This window comes from Lagopus leucura, unplaced genomic scaffold (genome assembly GCF_019238085.1).
Source record: "Lagopus leucura isolate 7727_CA_CO unplaced genomic scaffold, USGS_WTPT01 Super-Scaffold_1, whole genome shotgun sequence".
In the NCBI taxonomy this organism is placed as follows: domain Eukaryota; kingdom Metazoa; phylum Chordata; class Aves; order Galliformes; family Phasianidae; genus Lagopus; species Lagopus leucura.
The window spans coordinates 41,781,180-41,799,854 of NW_024962250.1; the positions used below are offsets into that span (position 1 = coordinate 41,781,180).

General features: G+C 50.8%; 2 protein-coding genes across 2 annotated transcripts in view; one reads left to right on the forward strand and one right to left on the reverse strand.

The window, feature by feature from the left end:
* The window catches only part of FANCM (FA complementation group M), a 61,048-nt gene extending 42,807 nt beyond the window's left edge, over nt 1–18,241 (reverse strand). Inside the window, exons 1-4 of the mRNA XM_042865269.1 lie at nt 17,770–18,241; nt 17,014–17,186; nt 16,240–16,317; nt 15,396–15,554 (exon numbers count right to left, since the gene is read on the reverse strand). Coding sequence (XP_042721203.1) covers nt 15,396–15,554; nt 16,240–16,317; nt 17,014–17,186; nt 17,770–18,241 — 882 coding nt within the window. The remainder of the gene's footprint in view (nt 1–15,395; nt 15,555–16,239; nt 16,318–17,013; nt 17,187–17,769) is intronic.
* Nucleotides 18,242–18,304: 63 nt separating this feature from the next.
* Nucleotides 18,305–18,675, forward strand: part of FKBP3 (FKBP prolyl isomerase 3) — a 4,462-nt gene continuing 4,091 nt past the window's right edge. Inside the window, exons 1-2 of the mRNA XM_042882407.1 lie at nt 18,305–18,424; nt 18,502–18,603. Coding sequence (XP_042738341.1) covers nt 18,305–18,424; nt 18,502–18,603 — 222 coding nt within the window. The remainder of the gene's footprint in view (nt 18,425–18,501; nt 18,604–18,675) is intronic.

Sequence of the window (18,675 nt, forward strand, 5' to 3'; positions counted from 1 at the left end):
CTCCTTGTCCTCAGTGACCACATTCCCTGCTGCTGAGATCTGGAGCATTCATTGCTTTGTTTTAGGAACTAAAAAGGGCTGTGTTTAACAAAGTGTGATGCCTTGGGAGGGGTAACCCTAATATCCCCTAAAAGCTCCAGCAGGAACTGTGCACCACCTGTGCAAACTGTAACTCAGCTTCAAGTGGAAAAGCCCAGGGATGCCAGCAGCACAGAGCCCCATTGGGGGGAGACACAGAGGGATGGAGCAGCTCACACACTGCTCACCAGCTGCAGAGAGCCCTGCACTCCCTGCACACAGGAGAACAAACAGCTCATTGGCATGTCTGGGGAAACCTCTCAGATCATAAATACAGCACGTCAACAAAGAGGAGGACAATTATTAACATAAAAAGGTGTGGGGCTGCAACAGAAGATGGCTGAGGAAGGCACAGGAGCTGGTGCTCAGTTTGAGTTACTCTCCGTGTATCTCAGAGCTGTGACAAATGACCAGTAGACTCTAACTGTAAGCCAGAAGAGTGCTGTTACATGTAAGCTTTGTGCTGACAGATTCCTATCTCCCTTAAAGCAGAAATACAGAAACAGGGACACAGAAGGGAACGGTGCTTTTAAGATGATCTTCTGATTCTCTAAAACCAGTACCAATCAACAGACAAAAGCATCTTTATTCCTCTCAAAGTTTCTTTGTCACATTGATGCCAATTCATAAAATCACAGAACAGCTTGGGTTGGAAGGGAACTCAAGGATCATCAAGCTCCAACCCCACTGCCGTGTGCAGCGTTGCTAGCCACCAGGTCCAGGACCAGATCACATTGCACAGGGCCCATCCAACCAGGCCTCGAACATCTCCAGGGACGGCACCCACAGCTCCTCACCATCCTCTCAGTGAAAACCCCCACTGACATCTACTCTCAATCTCCCTTCCTTTAATGTAAAACCTTTCCCCTTTGTCCTACCGCTGTCTGCCCATGTAAAGAGTTGACTTCCCTCCTTTTAGTCTCCCTTTTAATACTGGAAAGCCGCCATGGGGTCTCCCCAGAGCCTTCTCCTCTCCAGGCTGAACACCCCCAGCTCTCAGCATTTCTCCATAGGAGAGGTGCTCTGAGCACCCTCTGGACCCACTCCAGCAGCCCCACATCTCTCTGTGCTGGTCCCAGGTCTGGATGCAGCACTGCAGGCATGGCCTCACAAAGGCACAGCAGAGGAGGACAGCCCCTCTGTCGGTGCAGCCCAGAGTGCAGCTGGCCTTCCAGACTGCAAGTGCACACTGCTGCCACAATCTTCTATTACAGCGTATTTCACTTATAAAAAAGGCCTACAGTTTGCACTTTTCAAGTAATTTCACTGAGAATATTTTTCCTCTGTTACTTGAGAGGTTATAAAAAGAAATGGTATTTCTATACCGATCTGTAGTTCAGTAAATGGCATCTCTTTGCACATAACAGAATGCATTGTATCCTCAATCTGCAAGGCTGAATATTTGTTCTTCTTGTATATACAGAGAAATAACCCTCAGGAAAACACCAGGAATGCAGCACTAACAAAACCACCAAGATCCAGCAGCTACACACAACATCAGTAAGTTGCAGGAAAAAATAAGAAAAAAAATAAAATAAAATAAAAAAATCAGCTTTGTTCAGCTCTAGGAATAGTCCTACGCTAACAGTCCTAACAGCACCAGACACAGACCATGGCACATCTTCAGCACTCTATCAGGCAGCTTCTTGTACAAAATTACCAGGCACATCACAAAATAAAACCAAATGAAATAAACAAAGAGCAGATCTTCGAAGGAGGATCTGAAATTCCTGCTAGCCTCTCTCTTGGAGCAGCCACTTACCCTCCAAATGATGCCAGAACAAGGGTTGGAATAGTTTTCTGTTACAAAGTATCAGAATCACTTCTGCAGGCTGAGGAGGAGCCTCTGCACACTGAGCCCAGAAGTCAGCCCATCTCCAGAGCACTGACCAGCTGGGAGCCATCTGAGGTGCTACGATTAAGTTGTAGTAATTCAACTTGCCCAACCATGCAGAAATTCCCAATCCTCACAAGTGAAGTAGCTGCTCGTACTGCACTGAAGCACTGTTCAAGACGTTACCTGTGATGTGGATGCATTCATACAGTGACTTGTTTCATGACACCCACCTGCAGCCAAGCAGCTGCCCCACATAGGAACAGCTTGATGAACGAAGCCTGATAACACCCACAGCTCAGCTCCCGTCAGCATGTGCTCCACGAATCCCGTGATTCTGCACATCAGGAGCTGACCATGAAATTACACCACCAAGCAAGGCTGTCAAGAGACAACCTACCTCGGCTGGCCACCTTTGGCTGGCAGAAGGAACGCATCGCAGAACTGATTTCAGTCTGTTCTGTGCCATTACGACCAGCGAACTCCTGCTCCTAAGGCAACTAATACTTTGTTGGATCAGGGAACGGAGCCTGGGAGGGAGAATTAAGTGTCACATCTCACAGACAACAGCTTCATTCCCAATCCATGTTCTCCTTCCCCTACAGGCATCTCAGCAGCGTATGGGAGAGATTCCTTTCCTTAAAGAAAAGTGAAAGGTCCATGGCTTCCCTTTCCTGCCTGAGACAAAGGGAGTGCAACTCATATTCCAGCAGTGTTGGGAACCACGGACAGGCAGCTACAAGCAGGGCTGCATGCTCTGCACAGCCCACAGTCAGGTCCGGCTCTGGGACAGCCCTCCCACATTCCGGGGAGCTGCGTGCCTTTTCCTTTCCATAATGTGATATGCCATCAAATCCCAAAGCTGGATATTCAAGCACAAAATGACTCCCGGATTTTGTGTGCAATCAGCGTCCAATAACATTGCAGGAACTCCTGAAAAAAAAGATGGATGCGCCAGGAAAGAAAGGGAACAGGGAAAGGAAAGGAGTTGGGAAGGGAAAGAAAAGCAGACAGGAGAGAGAAAGGAGCTGGAAATGGAAAAGAGCTGTGAAAGGGGAGAAGCAAAAAGAAAAAGAGCGGAAGGAAAAGGAGCTGGGAAAAAAGAAAGAAGCAAGGAAAGGGAGATGGGAAAGGAGCGGAGCTGGGAAGGCGAACCTTCCTTAATACCTGAAAGCACACGAAATGCAAACACCCTGACAGCTGCACGGCTGGGAGCTGGCAGCAGCAGGCAAGGCAGAAAGGCAGCTGCAGACAGGTGTGTAAAACACACGCACACACTCACACACTCACACGCACGCACACCTGCTGTCCCCGTGCCCGCCCCTCGCTCCCGCCCCCTCCGAGCCCTTCATAAAGCGGCTCTGCACACACGGCGCGGCACGGCGCACCCGGCGCGATGGAGACGGGCGGCTGCCGCATGAGCGGCGCGGAGCCGAGCGGCCCGGCCGCCATCACGCTGGAGGATCTGGACGGCGTGGCGGAGGAGAGCGCCGACTCGGCGTACCACAGCCACGGCAGCAGCCTGGAGGAGGAGGGGGCCGAGCGCATGGACGACGAAGAGCAGGAGCGGCTGCTGAACTACTGGCAGAGCGTGGGCAGGGGGCACCAGGTGGACGTGCCCCGCGGTAAGCCGGCCGAGCGCGGGGCGGGGGGCGCGGGCGGCTCTCCCGTCGTTCGCCTTCCGAGCTGCGGGGCGTCGACCCGTTTCCGCTCACTGGAGCCGATGGGGGCCGACGGCCTTGGTTAAAAGTTCAATTGGCCGCCTCCGAGCTACAGAATGGTAGAACCGTTCGGTTGGAAGCGCCGGCGCCAGTGATCCTATGATGTTGTAGGAACGCGCCTCAGTGGGGTGAGCTGAGTAGGCCGTCTGTTCTTAAACGTAAGCCATCTTTCAGTGCCAGCTTTCAGTAAACTAGAGGCTTACATTTGCTTTTTGACAACAAGCTGCCAGGTTTGCCCCAATGAAAAGTTCTGTATTTTCCACGTCGAGCATAGAAAAATCAGAGAAGCTGTAGCAAATAGCACAGCTCAGCGACCACAAGCCGCCTTTTGCAGTGTAACGCTGAGCAGGGATCCTCAGCACTGCTGCCGGGCTCCTAAACAGCCTTCAAAGAGGGGGGAGGCAGCAAGCCCCAAAGAGACTGCCTTAAGTTCTGCTGAAATGGACCCACCGCTATTGATGCTCCTTCACTCCAGCACAAAGGGCACAAGCTCACTTTCTCCCTTTTCAAGTACTTCCCAGAAATTCCATGTTACATTTCTGATGCCTTAAGTAGGAGAACTGATGGCTCAGAACACCTCGAGCCTGGCTGAGAGCTGTGAATGCACAGCACCAGCAGGGCAGCCCTGGGCTCCAGTACTCACTGTGGAGTCCTTAGGATAGCAAGCTGAGCATCACAGAATGGTTTGGGTTGGAGGGGACCTTTAAGGTCATCTAGCTCCAGCCCCTGCTGCAGGCAGGGACACCTCCCAGGTGAGCCCAGGTTGCTCACAGCCCCATCCAGCCTGGCCTTCAGTGCTTCCACGGAGGGGCATCCACAGCCTCGCTGTGCAACCTGTTCCAGTGTCACATCACCCTCACAGTAATTCCTTCCTGATATCTGGTCTAAATCTACCCTCTTCCAATTTAAAGCCATTTCCTCTCATCCTGCTGCTACCTGCCCTTATAAAAAGTCAAAAGGGGTGCACATGCCAAAGTAGTATGTTGCCACATTTTGGTTACTACAACAGAAAAGGTTTGCTTCATAATGTGAAGCAGGTATTACAAAAATCAGGAGAGGGCTTCCTTCAGGTCCTGCCTGGAGCTGTCAGAGAGGGTTGCACCTTACCTAGCAGAAAGAGCCTGTCAGATTAGCTTGCATGCTCCATTCTAAGTACAATTCTACATTAGATACACTAGATACAATTCTAAGTACAGGGGAACTGTTATCCCCCAGGGCAGCATGCAGTCAGCTAGAGCATCCCCAGCCTCAGGAGTCCCAGAGGAAACATGGATGACTCCCTGTGAAGAGAAACCCACCGCTCTACCCATTGCAGCTGATGCTGCAGTGCACACAAATGTGGGATTTATTTGCTGCCACAGTGGTAGCTGTGCAGCCAGGGCACTGCAGTCTTAACAGCAGAGCATATGCTTGCTGTAGCCTAGTGGTAAAGTCTGTGAAATAAGAGCAAAACTGCTCCTGTCCATAGTTCTGGGCCGTGCAAGCTTGGCACCTTGCTGCATGGTGGCAGCACGCCTTGGAGAAAGATATCTTGCTAGTAGCTTTTGTTAGTACCTTGTAAGGGTTACGGAGCAGCATCACCCTCCTACAGACATTGTGAGGTTTGAACATGCTTACAGGACTGACATACCAATTTGTCACTGTTAGCAAGACCACAGTAATCCTGCAGTGAGACTGATCAGCCTGTGCCAAACCTTGCAGCCAAAAGGAAAGTACAGGTGTAGGGTGATGCAATACGGCTTTCTTGGCTTGAGAACTCCATGTTATCCACTCCCAGCAGAAGCAGAAAACATGCTGCAGCAGTTCCTTCACATTTCTCAATTCTAACTTCAACACAAGATTAACAAGAGAGCTGTTAAGCATGGAAAACATCCACTTGCTGTAGCGTTAGGCTATCTAAAGATCCGCAGCATACAAAGCAGCATGTTCTGAATTGAGCACCCTGGCTCCAGATCAAGCTTCAGATATTGACTTGTACGTGATTTTCCATCAGTTCCAATACACTCCCCATGCTGAGGTTATGTCACATGGGCAGTAGCACATCTCTGCAGATATGTGGCTGCTGGGCATGCAGGGAAGGAACCGTGGGGGGAAAGGATGGAAGGAAGAGGCTGCTGTCAAGTGTGCATCATCTACAGAAAGCCCTTTGTAAAGATTAGCCTCTTTCACAAACCTACCCACAGCTTGGGATACAATTATTTCATAACCATAATTTACAATTTTAAAATGTAATTAAACCAAGCCCTCACCCAGGTGCACTGTTACAACTCGTTATCATCTCGCCTCATTTTGTCACACCAGGATTCAGGTTCCCAAGCCTGGACTGAGAGAGCATCTGTATGTGAAACAACTCCCTTGCTTTGAGCCATGAAAGCTGAGTGCTGTGCAGGGCTGAGTATTCACAGTGCACATCATGCTGCTGTGCTGGTGGGCACGGATTTGTGGAGTGAAGAGTAAAACTGAAGGGACTTCCATTGGTTGTAACTGTTATCCCGTGTGTTAACATGCAGAAAAGAGTCTGATCACATTTGTCAGTGAAAGAATCAGAAATAGAGTTAAGGTTTCCAGGGCCTTAAAAGATCTTCTAATTTGCCACTGCAAATCCAGGGCTGAAGCATAATGTGCTGTTTTTTCCCTCAGCATCCAAGGAGGTCAATTTTAAATGTCATTACTTGCATTTTAAATTTATTTCTCAATGACATTTACAAAAACAGGTTTAAAATAAGCTAAAGTGTATCTTTCTGCCCCTTATTAATAGGATCTTTACTGCTCCAAACAGCAGTAGAGTGCCAGGAGATGCAGGTTTGATTCCCAGCTCAGCTCCAGATTTACTGAGTGACACAGGCCCAGTTAATCCCTCTGCACTTTAACCCTCTCCTCTCTGCAGCTCTGTGCCCCCAGCACCCTGCCTCCCTGCTGAAGGCACTGGGGCACTCAGGACACAGAAAGGGGATCTTCAGTTGAAACTTCCAGTCCTTTGCACACCCATGTCTGACACCACGGGGACGTATGGCAGAAACTCACAGACATGTTTTCAATCACTGTACAGGAAAAACAAGTTTCTTAACCCCTACCCAAGTGCACAAATGCTCATATCAGCCCAGCTTGGAGAAACAAGGGAGCAGCTCCTTTGGCAGAGAGGCTCTGCGTCGCCAGGCACATCCCTGCGGCTGAGCTGCTGAAGCTGCCTGTGAGGGCTGGCCAAAGCCTATTTACCAACTGCAGCCAAAGGCAAACACAGATACATTCACCCTAGCCATATTTAACCTGCAAAACCCACAGGGGGACAGAAGCACAAGGATGTGCTGGTATTTCACATGTGAGTACAGATACTGACCGTGTGAGCTTAGCTGGGAATATAATGATTAATACAGCTGCTTTGCTCTACTCCCACCCTGCTCTTGGGCTTCATTTTGCTGGAACATCCACATCACTGCTGGCTTCCACCAGCAGCCCCCTGCCCCTTCCAGGCCTCTCACAGCCCGCACCTGATGTCCTCAGCATCCAGCCACAGACAGTGGTGGGCTGCCGGGTGGATTTGATGATCTCAGTGATCTTTTCCAACCTGAATGATTCTATGATAGAACTATTATGCACCAAAAAAAAAATAGCCTCAAATTAACACGTGCACAAAAAAGTTCTATTCTAGTTCCTTTGTTAAACAACCACATCTTGAGAAGATGCATTTCTTCAGTGAAGCATGCACTGAGGAATTTCAATTTTGCTCTTATTTCTCTTATTTCTTTAATTTAACAGGACACTTTTCTTCTCTCTTATCAGTGGTTTTGGTGCTGTTAAAGAAACAAACATCTTACATTAAGAGTCATCCATCTCTGCAATTTCCCAAGGGCAGGGGTTCCTTAATGTACCCAGCACACTGGGTTTGATCACAGGCACTGTGTTTTTCTTTACATACACAGTCAGAATTTTCTATGCTAACTTCTGTCTGCTGCCTGTTCTCCATCACTGCATCCTGAGCCCAGCTGTGATGGGATCGAGGCACTCCCATCCCACCTGCCCCACCTCATGGGCTGCTCTCAGCATCCTTTACTCCCACTGTACACCTTGGTGCTCTCTGCTGATGTACAGATCACAGAATGGTTTGGGTTGGAAGGGGCCCTTCAAGGCCCTCTGGTCCCACTGCCTGCAGTGCACAGGGACACCCACAGCCCCATCAGTGCTCACAGCCCATCCTCTGAGCTCTGCTGTCTCTGGGCTGGGACACCAGCACCTCTCTGGACACCCTGTGCAGTGCCTCAGCACCCAAACCCTCCCAGCTGTGCAGCCTTAACAGCAGAGCTTGCATTACAAATACCTTGCGTTTGCAAACAAGAGCAGCTGACACAATTTACTTTTTCACTTGAACGCATCCAGCGCCGAAGGATTTGCCAGGATGGGCAGCACCATCTGCACAGAGCCAAGTGGGCACTGCCAAACCCCCCAGGAGACACAGCCATAACATACAGCACACAGACCAGAGCTGCTGACTGCACCTGGTGATACGAAAGCACTGACTCTGCTCCCATTCAACCGACAGAAAGCAGCGTGAAGCGTTCCACTGCTGTCTCTGCAGCTTCACATCTAAAACTGGGAATGCTGTCTTCTGTTGCAGATATGGCAGAGCCCATCCAGCAGCTGACCCGGAACAACAGCCCCCAGGAGAGGCAGAGCATCCCATTCACCCTCATCCAGCGCAAGGAAAAGGTACCCAGCCCCTCCCAGCTCCCCTGGTAACAGACTTGGCACTGCCCAAACCGAGATTTGAAAGCTGTGCTCCTTTATAAAGTTAAGTTACCTACTCAGGATTTTTGGCATTGCAGGTGCAAAGTGTTACATTCACACAACTGCATTTCATTTGTAACCTGTCACCATTTTTTCAAGCATGGGCAAACTTTCCTATTTTTATTAGCTGGAAATCAGAGGAATGTCAGAACACAGACAGGTATCACAGTCCTTGTGACGTTTTAGAACTAATTTAACAAAAAAACCTCCTATTTTGAGACTTGAAACAAACCCAGCATTTCCTCCATCTAAAATAATGCACTTGCTTCTTTACAATCATGGTAATTAAACACCAGCAGAGGTTGGAACTGGAAACAAAAGTTGGGAGTTCTGTGTCACGGGCCATTATCAAAGAGAACATCAATTTGCAAATCCATATCCCACAGCCAGCTCTTATGTAATAAAACCTTCAAGGTGATGCCCAGCAAGTTGGGCAAATGGCAAATCAACAAACCTCTCCTTATCACTTATGAAGGTTTCCTGTCACATTTACTTTAAACAGAGCCATATAATTCGAATTTATAAATATCACCACTTCACTGTATTTCATTTAACCAGTTCAGGACTCCCATTACAGCTTGCATTTTGCATTAACCTTTCAACTTACACTTTGCATTTACACTGCAATGAAACGCTCAAAGCAATGTCTCAGTGCTGCTGCAATAAATAAATACTCAGCATCACAAGCTCCTGAGATGGCAGTTTCTTTAAAGAAGAGCCACCTGTGAGTCTGCCAAGAGATCCCTGTCCATGCTCATTGCTGCAACCCTTCCTGGCCGATATGAGGAAGGACTGAAGTTTGCATGACCATTTCAGTGACAGCAGAAAAAGATGCAGCTCTTCCTGCTCTCAGATGAGATGCAAACACTGTGCTGGTTTTGAGAGCCTGCCTGCTGCATGCCAGCCTGGGCCTCTAAGCACACAGCGTGCCCAAGGCACAGCCAGCACCAGCCTTTCCAATCATTCCTTGTGCTTGTTGTTCTCTAAAGAACAGCATTTCTTGATGTCAAGCTACTGAGTAACGTATGACTTTATGACTTCTGCTTGCTTGTGGGTTTTTAAATTAGTGAACTTGAAATACAAAACCATGATCCTCCTGTGCCTGCAGCTCGGAGACCTGCTGTACGAAAAGCGTCAGTATGGGAAGGCCAAGTGGGCCTGCATAAAGATGAAGGAGAAGCAGTACGAGCAGAGCATCTGCCTGGGCTTCATGAAGCTCATGAGGTACATCTGTGAGCAGAACTCCTCAGGTATGGTACCACAATTCTGCTTTAGAGTAAAAACAGCACGTGTGTGCATTGGCTCCTCCCAGTTAGACGGATATTTATTTTCCTATTTCCAAGCAGACCACCCCAGTCAATGGACATTTTCACGCCATACAGCCTTTCCAGCACAACATCAACCAGGCAGCTCCCCCAGCACACCTGCTATTAGAGAGCACCTGAAGGAGACCAGCCCTCCAAGGCTGCGTGGCACTGATGCTGACTGGCTCTGTATGCTGCCAGCCAGGCCCAAGGCCTTTGCTGCAGGATGCCATGGTGTAGCTTTCACAGCAGAAGTGGCATTGTCTGCTCACAGTTTAATGCTCAAGAGGCAGAACGCGATGCCTGCCCTGCTGTAGCTCAAATTGTGCATGACATGAAACTCAAATTGTGCATGACGTGAAGCATGTGTGCAGTTGAAGCTTATCTTCCAAAACCATAATCCAGTTTTAACTCAAGAACTGTCAAGGATGGCAAATGCACCATGCCCTTGATTTTCATTCTTCTACCCTCCATTAAAAAGTACTGCAGCCTCCAACGCCTTGTTCTGCCCTAGCACACGTCAAGTCAATCCTTCATTTTCTTTCCAAGAAACTCAAACCATTGCTCTCCAAAGTTTGTCCTTAATCAGGTACCTTCCATTTCCCCGTCCTGTTAATGCTTAAATAATTGTAAAAATGTTGTTCTGGCTCCAGAACAGTTCAGTGCTGTTTTCAGTCTGCACAGAGAAGCTAACTCCTCACTCCCAATCATCACTGCTATATGCACCCTCATGGCTACAAATTCATTTTCTGCAGCACCACACAAATGAAGCACCGTGTTTGTCAACAGCAAACCCTACAAGAACTCACAGTGCAGACCCCTGTCCTGCCTACGCTTTGTTCCCAAATACTCAAAACATGACACAAGAGCAGTATGCAAGATAAACACAACCATCTCAAAATGGAGGAAAGTAGTTAAGTCAAATCATACGTGAAGATAGGGGAGCTCACTAACTGCTGCGTTTTAGACAGATATGCAAACCTATGTACAAATTGAAGTTCTGTGTATATACACACACAGATATATACACACAGCCACACACAGATGACAAGGTTTAATTCAATGCCTCTTCCAATCTGGACTGATTGAGAGAAACCCACTTTCTGAAATATCACACTGAATTACTTTGCAGTGGAAACCTTTCTTCTCAGCAGTACTCCCTTTCTATTGCTCACTATGAGCTCAGAAGCCAGGAACAGCACACAGGCGTCCTTTTGCACTTTCTAAAAGCCATCTGTGTCTCCTCAGGGCTGTACCTGGGGATAACCATCCCCATTGTGACCATCGTCCACACCAACGAGTCTCAGTCGGAGATGAGGCAGGCGGTGACGGTGGCATACTACCTGCCCGAGGTGCTGCAGGATCAGCCTCCTCATCCTTTTGACTCCGACATCATCATTGAAGAATGGCCTTCTACTATTGTTTATAGCAGGTAAGGAACGTTTTCGTTTTTCAAACCAAATTCTTAAAGCCAACCAACTTAAAACGTGACTTCCGGTAACTTTTCAAAAGCTGCCTGCTGTGTGAAACGAGGGCACTCAGCAAATAACAGCTACCAATATGATGTACATCCTTGCATGTAAATATAAGGTATAACTGCTTCCCAAAACAGAACATTCTGTGTAGCTGGGACAAACCATCCAGCATATCACTGAATGTACTGAGTTAAGGAAAAGCGTTACCTGGCTGAGGTCAGCCACAGTCAGTGTCACTTGTGAATCACGACCAAGTAGCTTAGAAGAGAAAGCGATGCTTCCAGGCTCTGGAAAAGATGCAGATGTTAAAGAAGAACCTGATACGAAGTTGCTTGTTACAGGAGCTTCAGAGGAATCACCAACGAAGACTCAATCATGAGAGAAATAAACCTGCTGGCGGAAATCCTGGAGAGCCCCGAGCTGTGCCTGCAGGACACGTTCATCATCGCCGGCTACACAAACCCCGCTGCTGCCAACAGACACAACGAGATCTGGTTCCTGCAGAGGCCATAGCCTCCTGCTCCTGGTGCTCAGCCCCCCCCAGAACCAGTCCTGACCTGCTGGCACCATCCCACCTCTGGACGGGGCAGGACTGGCTGTGAGAGCCCGGGAATCGCAGAGCGGTGGCTGGCAGCACAGCGCAATCACTGCAGCTCAGCGAGCGCAGAGGTAACGCCTGGCACCGACATCATTTCCTATGTCGACTTCTACAGTTTCTGAACAGTCATCACAGAGATTTTTAGCACTACAAAGAGCAGTTCACCCTATTTATTTTTCCCTCTCAGATAAGGGAGACAGAGCCCTCCCCCATCCCATCCCTAGGGCAGATCCCCAGCACCAGCTGCAGCCGCTGCCAGCAGGACACAGCACAACACCAAGCCCATCTCCTGAAATACAAACACCAGGTCTTCATTTCTAAAGAGACTGCTCAGATTTAGGGACCAGAGCAAGGAGCGAGGCCCAGCCTGTTCTGACCCCCTCTCTTGTGCAGCAGAGGCTCTCAGTGCTAACCTCAAAAAGCATTCAACCAAAGTAACTTCAACCTCGAAGAGAACAAAAAGGCAGAACAGCACTAATGCTCACCGAAATTGGAGGGGAAAAGTTATAGTTCACCTCATTGACACACATACAGCCCCATGACCCTGCTTAGCACTCCTAAATAGAGAGTGCTCGCTCTCAATTCTTTTAGAAGTGTTTTCTGAGCACTTTTTCCTTTAGTCTTTGCAGAACGCTGCAGTGCTGCCACTGAAGCCACCTGTTGGCTGCTCCCCACATCTCCCAGCAGTACCACCAAGGTTCAGAACCACCTCAGCCAGAAATGCCCTCTGGCACAGCAGCTCCGAGCCCCATGCAGTCACTCAGAGCATCCCTTCTGGCTGGGCTGCCCCCACCTCTCCAGGCTCTGTCCCAGCTCCTGACCACTCTCACTGTGACAGTCCCTTCCTGATTTCTGACTTCCCACATTGCAGCTTGTTTCCTTCAGCCACATCCTTAGGGCAGCTCCTGCACGCAGCTGAGCACCCCCACAAAGCCCAGCTGTGTGTGGGGCTGGGGGCTGCACTCGCAGTTACAGCACCTGACACTTTAGCATTGGGTTAGCAGATGGCTTTGCTCTCAGAAATCCCTTCTTAATGTCTCCCCTTACCTGATAATAGAATATAGGACTTAATTAGTACCTTTTTATACAAAATTTAACAAAGCTTGTCACCAGTTATTTATCAGTTACCAGAGCGATGCTTCATAGAGAGCTTTGTGTTCTCCAGCTGCAACACACAGCATGACGCCCAGTGCTGGGTGTGCAGTGCTGACAGGTCAGGAGGGCTTAAGGGGTTCTGGGGCAATGCCACCCCCACAGACCCTGCTGGAAGCGCCAGCATCAACGCAGAAGCTAACAAACTAATGGAAAATAACTTTTCTAAAGCTGACCTGAGTATAGAGCCCAGGGAGGCATGAAATGATAAGCTTTGCTCCTCTCACGCCCTTGTTCCCCCACCCCCTCCAGCAATACAGCAAATAAAAAACAGATTTCCACCTTTGACAAGATTTGTCAAATTAAATTTTGCCAGTGACACAAGCACCCAAGGAGGCTGTGGATGCCCCATCCCTGCAGGCATTCAAGGCCAGGCTGGATGTGGCTCTGGGCAACCTGGGCTGCTGGTTGGCGACCTGCACACAGCAGGGGTTGGAACTGGATGAGCACTGTGCTCCTTTGCAACCCAGGCCATGCTGTGATTCTGGCACATCAAACACAAAGTACCCATTGGAAGCAGTTAACCCTCTCACCAGAAAGCATTGGTTTGTACATATTTTATACTTCAAATGCCTTTTGTTTGCTGCTATCATGTCTCTTTCCATAGGCAGCCCTCACCAAAACACTTCTGTGGCTCAGCTACTTGTGGGTATGTCACAGAAACACCTTGTTACAAACACACAGCACCTGCTGAGCGTGCTGGCAATATCTGCAGCAAGTGCTCAGTGTTGTTCAATGTAAAACTGTGAAGTCCGGGGTAGTAGTGATGCTGACTTAGGTTAGGCTGCTTCTGCTGCTGAGAAAGAACCAACAAATCCTAATTTGAAGATACGGAACACTTCTGTGAATGGCCCTCCGAGACACAGAGCTGCGTTTGCTAATTGCCACCACGAGATCAGCCTCACAGTCAGTCCCTGAAGGCCAAGGAGGTGTTACAGGGACTCGGATCATCTCCAAGTCCCACACGAGTCCCTAACCCCTGTTATTGGAACAGGCACTGCATTATTCACCTGCAGCTCTGCTTTGTAAGCTCTTAATTAAAGGACTGCCATTTTTAATTAGAAGCATTTGATTTCCGCTATCCAAAGGCCATAGTAAAACAGATTCCCCCCTATTTCTGGAAGATTAAATGCTGTAGCCTTAACAGATAAACGCTGTCCCGCATACTGCGTGTTTTCCAAACAAGTGTTAGTGCCTAAAATGTCTGTTCCAGCTTTGTGACGCTCAGGGCCTTGCTTACTGTGTGTATCCAAGTGCAAGCATCGGCAAGCTGCGCTGTTTTACGCTGCCCTTTGTTTTTACTTCTGTGTTGTCTTCTTTACTGTTACCGTTTCTCAAAGTAAAGGTGATGATTTTATTGTGCGCAGAGCATCCTTGGGTTTCATTTTTGTGACACACAAATTCTTGCCTTCAGCAGCACTGATTTCAGAACTCAATGTCAGGGTCTCTTTGCTGCTGCGTTTCCTCTGAATGGAAGCAGCAGAAGGTGCGGTTCTGATGCTGCAAGAGGCTTGAGGCCTGCATTTGAGACTGTCACTGTAAGAGCCAGAAGATTTGAGCAGCACTCAAATAGTGCTAGCAGTGCTCAAATAGCACTCTGCAGTGTAGAGCACAGCAGACACCCTACCTTCCCATTCAAGCAGCTCATATCAACTGCCTCACCCTCTCCAAAAATGGAGAACTGAACGCACAGATGAGCTAAAGCTCTCAAGAACAGTTTCAATCAGAGAAAATGTTTGAGCTCTGCAGAAAGCTGGGCACAACCAGGACAACACAAAACCTCCCAGCACCACCACATTCCACCTCAACTAGAGGCCCTCAGCTCGGGTGTTGTTCTGCAAGGAGGAGACAACGAATTAAGCTCTCCACTGCAGCTCCTGAAGGGTAACAGTGGTGCAGAGCAAAATAGCAGCTCTTGTAGTTGACAGCACATAATGAACTGGGGAGCAAAGCATTGTAAGTTCTTGCTGTTCTAGGTGGAGATGTTAGAGTAGGAAGGCACACGCACAGAAGTACCTTGGAGAAGCTACTTGGAGATTGGAGAAGGCTGTGGGGAGACCTCATGGTGGCCTTCCAGTGCTCGAAGGGAGCAGATAAAAGGAGGGGAACAACGGCTGTTTGTGAGGGTGGATGGTGATGGGACAAGGGGAATGGTTTTAAAGTGAGACAGGGGAGGTTTGGGTTGGATATGAGGAGGAAGTTTTTCAGCCAGAGGGTGGTGAGGCACTGGCACAGGTTGCCCAAGGAGGCTGTGGATGCCCCATCCCTGCAGGCATTCAAGGCCAGGCTGGATGTGGCTCTGGGCAGCCTGGGCTGCTGGTTGGCGACCTGCACCCAGCAGGGGGTTGGAGCTGGATGAGCATTGTGCTCCTTTGCAACCCAGGCCATGCTGTGGTCCTATGAAGTACACACTTGGTGACAGCCCCATTTAACAGTAAGGAAAGGACTCACGTGGATGTAAGCTCTCTGAATCCCACCCAGCTCTTCACCAAGAGGAACGACGATTTTTTCCACTTGCCGCTCATGAGAATAAGGCTGAATTTCTGGAGAATCTTCAGTACACAGCTCTATCTGAGCAATGAGTAAGTTGGAAACAACTTGCTGCACAGCCTGTGGGAAAAGCCACCAAACAAAAGAGCACGTGTTTGTGTTAATATCCCAACCACTCAAGTCAACACATCATGAAAGTAACTACTTTTAAACAGCTTTGAATGGCACATCAAGGAAAACACACTATGCAAAAACTGAAATGTAAAAACCTTCAACTTGAAGATTTTAAACAGTATGTTAACAAACACTGCAGCAGCACGAGGGCTGGAGTGCCAGAGCCCTCCCTTAGGGCTGGGTACCCCAGGGAGGTGGTGGATCGCAGACATGTGGAGCACAGATGGGGTGGAAGGTTCCCACAGCCCCACATGGTAATTAAATGGCAGAGCTTTCCCTTTCAGTGGGTTTGGATGTCCATCTGCCTTTGGTGCAAACCTCAGCCCAACTTACTTTCACACAGCAGACAATGCTGAGGGGAATACAAGAAACATTCTGCATGAGCTGTATGTTTTCTTTGGCTCTGGTAGGTTTGCATTCTCAAAGAACAGAAGATAACGTTTCCTCTGAGGAAGGGCAGGAAATAATGAACAGAGCCTACAGCAGTAATTAATTCAGAGTCTACATGACCAAGATAAATGCTGAAGAACCCATGGATGGTGAAGCGATTCAGCTTTGATTTACAACTCCCCTGACTTCAATATCCCACATGTGCTGCCAAGCAGAGCCTGTTCAGCTCCAGCTCCCTCACCTTGGTGTCACTGCCTGGCGTTGCACTCAGGGCCAAAACTCGGAACTGCTTGGTGTATCTGCTCAGCTCCTTCACGACCTGCAGACAGGAAGGGTCCACATCAGCACCCACGCAGGGATGGGCAGCAGACAGAAGCTGGCAAATGCTTTGGCTCTGCGACACAGCAGTGTGTCAAACAGCAACATGTCTTCAGGAAAGGTTTTATACGTTACTTGGAAATCAGATAACCGATCAGCTCCAAGTCTTTGACACCTAACTTGCTATAGCTCTGAAAAGTAAAAGGGCAACAGAAGAAGAAAACTGCAGCGGAGGCAAAGCAGCACGCACTCCTCTCAGTTATCAAGCTAACATCCGTCCTCCAGCACAGCATGTCAAACAGGCACCAAAGCCACCTCCTTTCCCCTACAGGGACACAGCAAACAGCTCACGGACACACGGTCAGCTTCTCCAGCTTACAGAGCAGCAGCTTTGCCTTCACTCACCGATCCATGGAGGTTAAGATGAGATAACACAACAAACTCTTTGCTAACAAGCAAAATCCTGAACCCTCCCCATCTCAGATCTGCTCAAGAACAGCAAAGCAGCACCAAGGAATCACCTTATCAAGTCTCAACACAAATTATACTTAAGATCAACGTACTGATTGAGCAACGGGCAGAGAGCAGACAAACAAAGGAACTGAAAGATCTCCGTACAACTGCAAACTGCTATGGAGGACAGAAGGGATGTTGGTGTAACTGCAACCCAAGCGCAGGGCTGGGCCCGCAGCGTTACCTGGCAGTAGGCATGGTTCCCCAGAGCTTTGTGGGCTTCGTCAACGACCAAGCATTTGATTTCCACAGCAGGGCACGTTCCTCGGCTGAGGTCGTTCACCATGATCTGCGGGGTCAGGAAGAAAACCCTCCTGCTGGCCCACAGCTCCCTGCGGCTCAGGGCCTGCGTCCCACCTGGAAACGAGGAGCCGTTAGGGGTGGGAAAGATGGAATCTGACCTGATGGGGTCGGATGGGAGCTCTGCAGCTCCTCCAGCCCAACGCCACGTGAAGGCAGTTCCCCGAGCAGCTGCACCCAGAGCACGCAGGCGGCTTTGGGTCGGTGCAGAGGAGACTCCCTCACCTCTCTGGGCTCGGTGCCACCCTCACGGCACTTTCTCACGGCCGCACGGATCTCCCCGGCTCCAGTCCGTGCCCGCCGCTCCTCGTCCCGGCGCTGGGCACCACGGAGCAGAGCCCGGCCCCGACCCCATCCTACAGACGCGGCTCGGCACCGCTCGGATCCCCTCAGCCTTCTCCCCTCCGCCCGCACGGCCCCGGGGCTCTCAGCCCGTCCCGTCGGGAGGCGCTCCAGGCGTCCCCCAAATCTCCGCTCCCTCCTCGCTCCTCCGCGCTCTGCCAGCGGCTCCCATCCGCCCGGAGCCCCGCACTGCAGCCGAGGCCCCTGGGCGGAGCGGCTCCGCGCACGGCCGCCCGCGCTCCGGCCCCGTTGCCCCCGGCTCCCTTCAGCCACGACCCGCCCCGCGGCGCCGCCCTACCGGTCATCTCGGCCATGTCCCGCCCTGGGATGCCCATCAGCTGAGCGCACGCCTCCATTTGCTGAGCCACCAGCGCCTTGGTGGGCGCGAGGAAGAGCACTTTACCGGACGGGAACCAGCGGTAGAAGTTATACATGACGACGGCGGCCACGAAGGTCTTTCCCAGCCCGGTGGGCAGGCACAGCAGCGTGTTGGCGAGCAGCGCGGCGCGGGCCATGCGCAGCTGGTAGGAGCGCTCAGGCCGGTTGCTCGGGTAGATCCACAGCGCGCCCGCAGCCGAGCAGAAGCCGCTGGCCGCCGCTTCGGGACCCGGGCTCGGGTTCGGGTCCAGCTCCGCGGCCGCGGCCGCCAGCAGCTCGTCGTCATCGTCGTTGTTGTCGTTGTTAACAGCGGCGTCCCGCCCGGCCTGTAACGCGGGGCCCGCGGTCCTCCGCCACGCCTCGAGCAGCGTGCGCTGCCGGCCGCCGCTCATCGCGAGCCCGCGCGGGGCGGGGCGGACGCTGCGCTGCGGGAGGAGGAGCGGGGCGGCGGGAAGATGGCGGCGGCCACGGCGCCCACGCAGCCCGCGCAGCCCTGGAGCGCGGAGGAGCTGCGGAGCGAGGCGCTGCCCAAGAAGGACATCATCAAGTTCCTGCAGGAACACGCGGCGCAGGCGGTACGGCACGGCGCGGCGCCCGGCCCCCAGCCGCCCCGCTCAGGCCGGCCCCGCTCAGCCCGGCTCTGTCCTTGCAGTTCCTGGCCGAGCACCGCCTGCTGGGGCAGGTGAAGAACGTGGCCAAGACGGCCAACAAGGAGCAGCTGATCGCGGCCTACACGCAGCTGTTCCTCACGCAGGTACGGGTGGGCGCCGGGTGCGGGGCGCCGGGTGCGGGGCGCCGGGTGCGATCACATCTTCGGACACAGTGG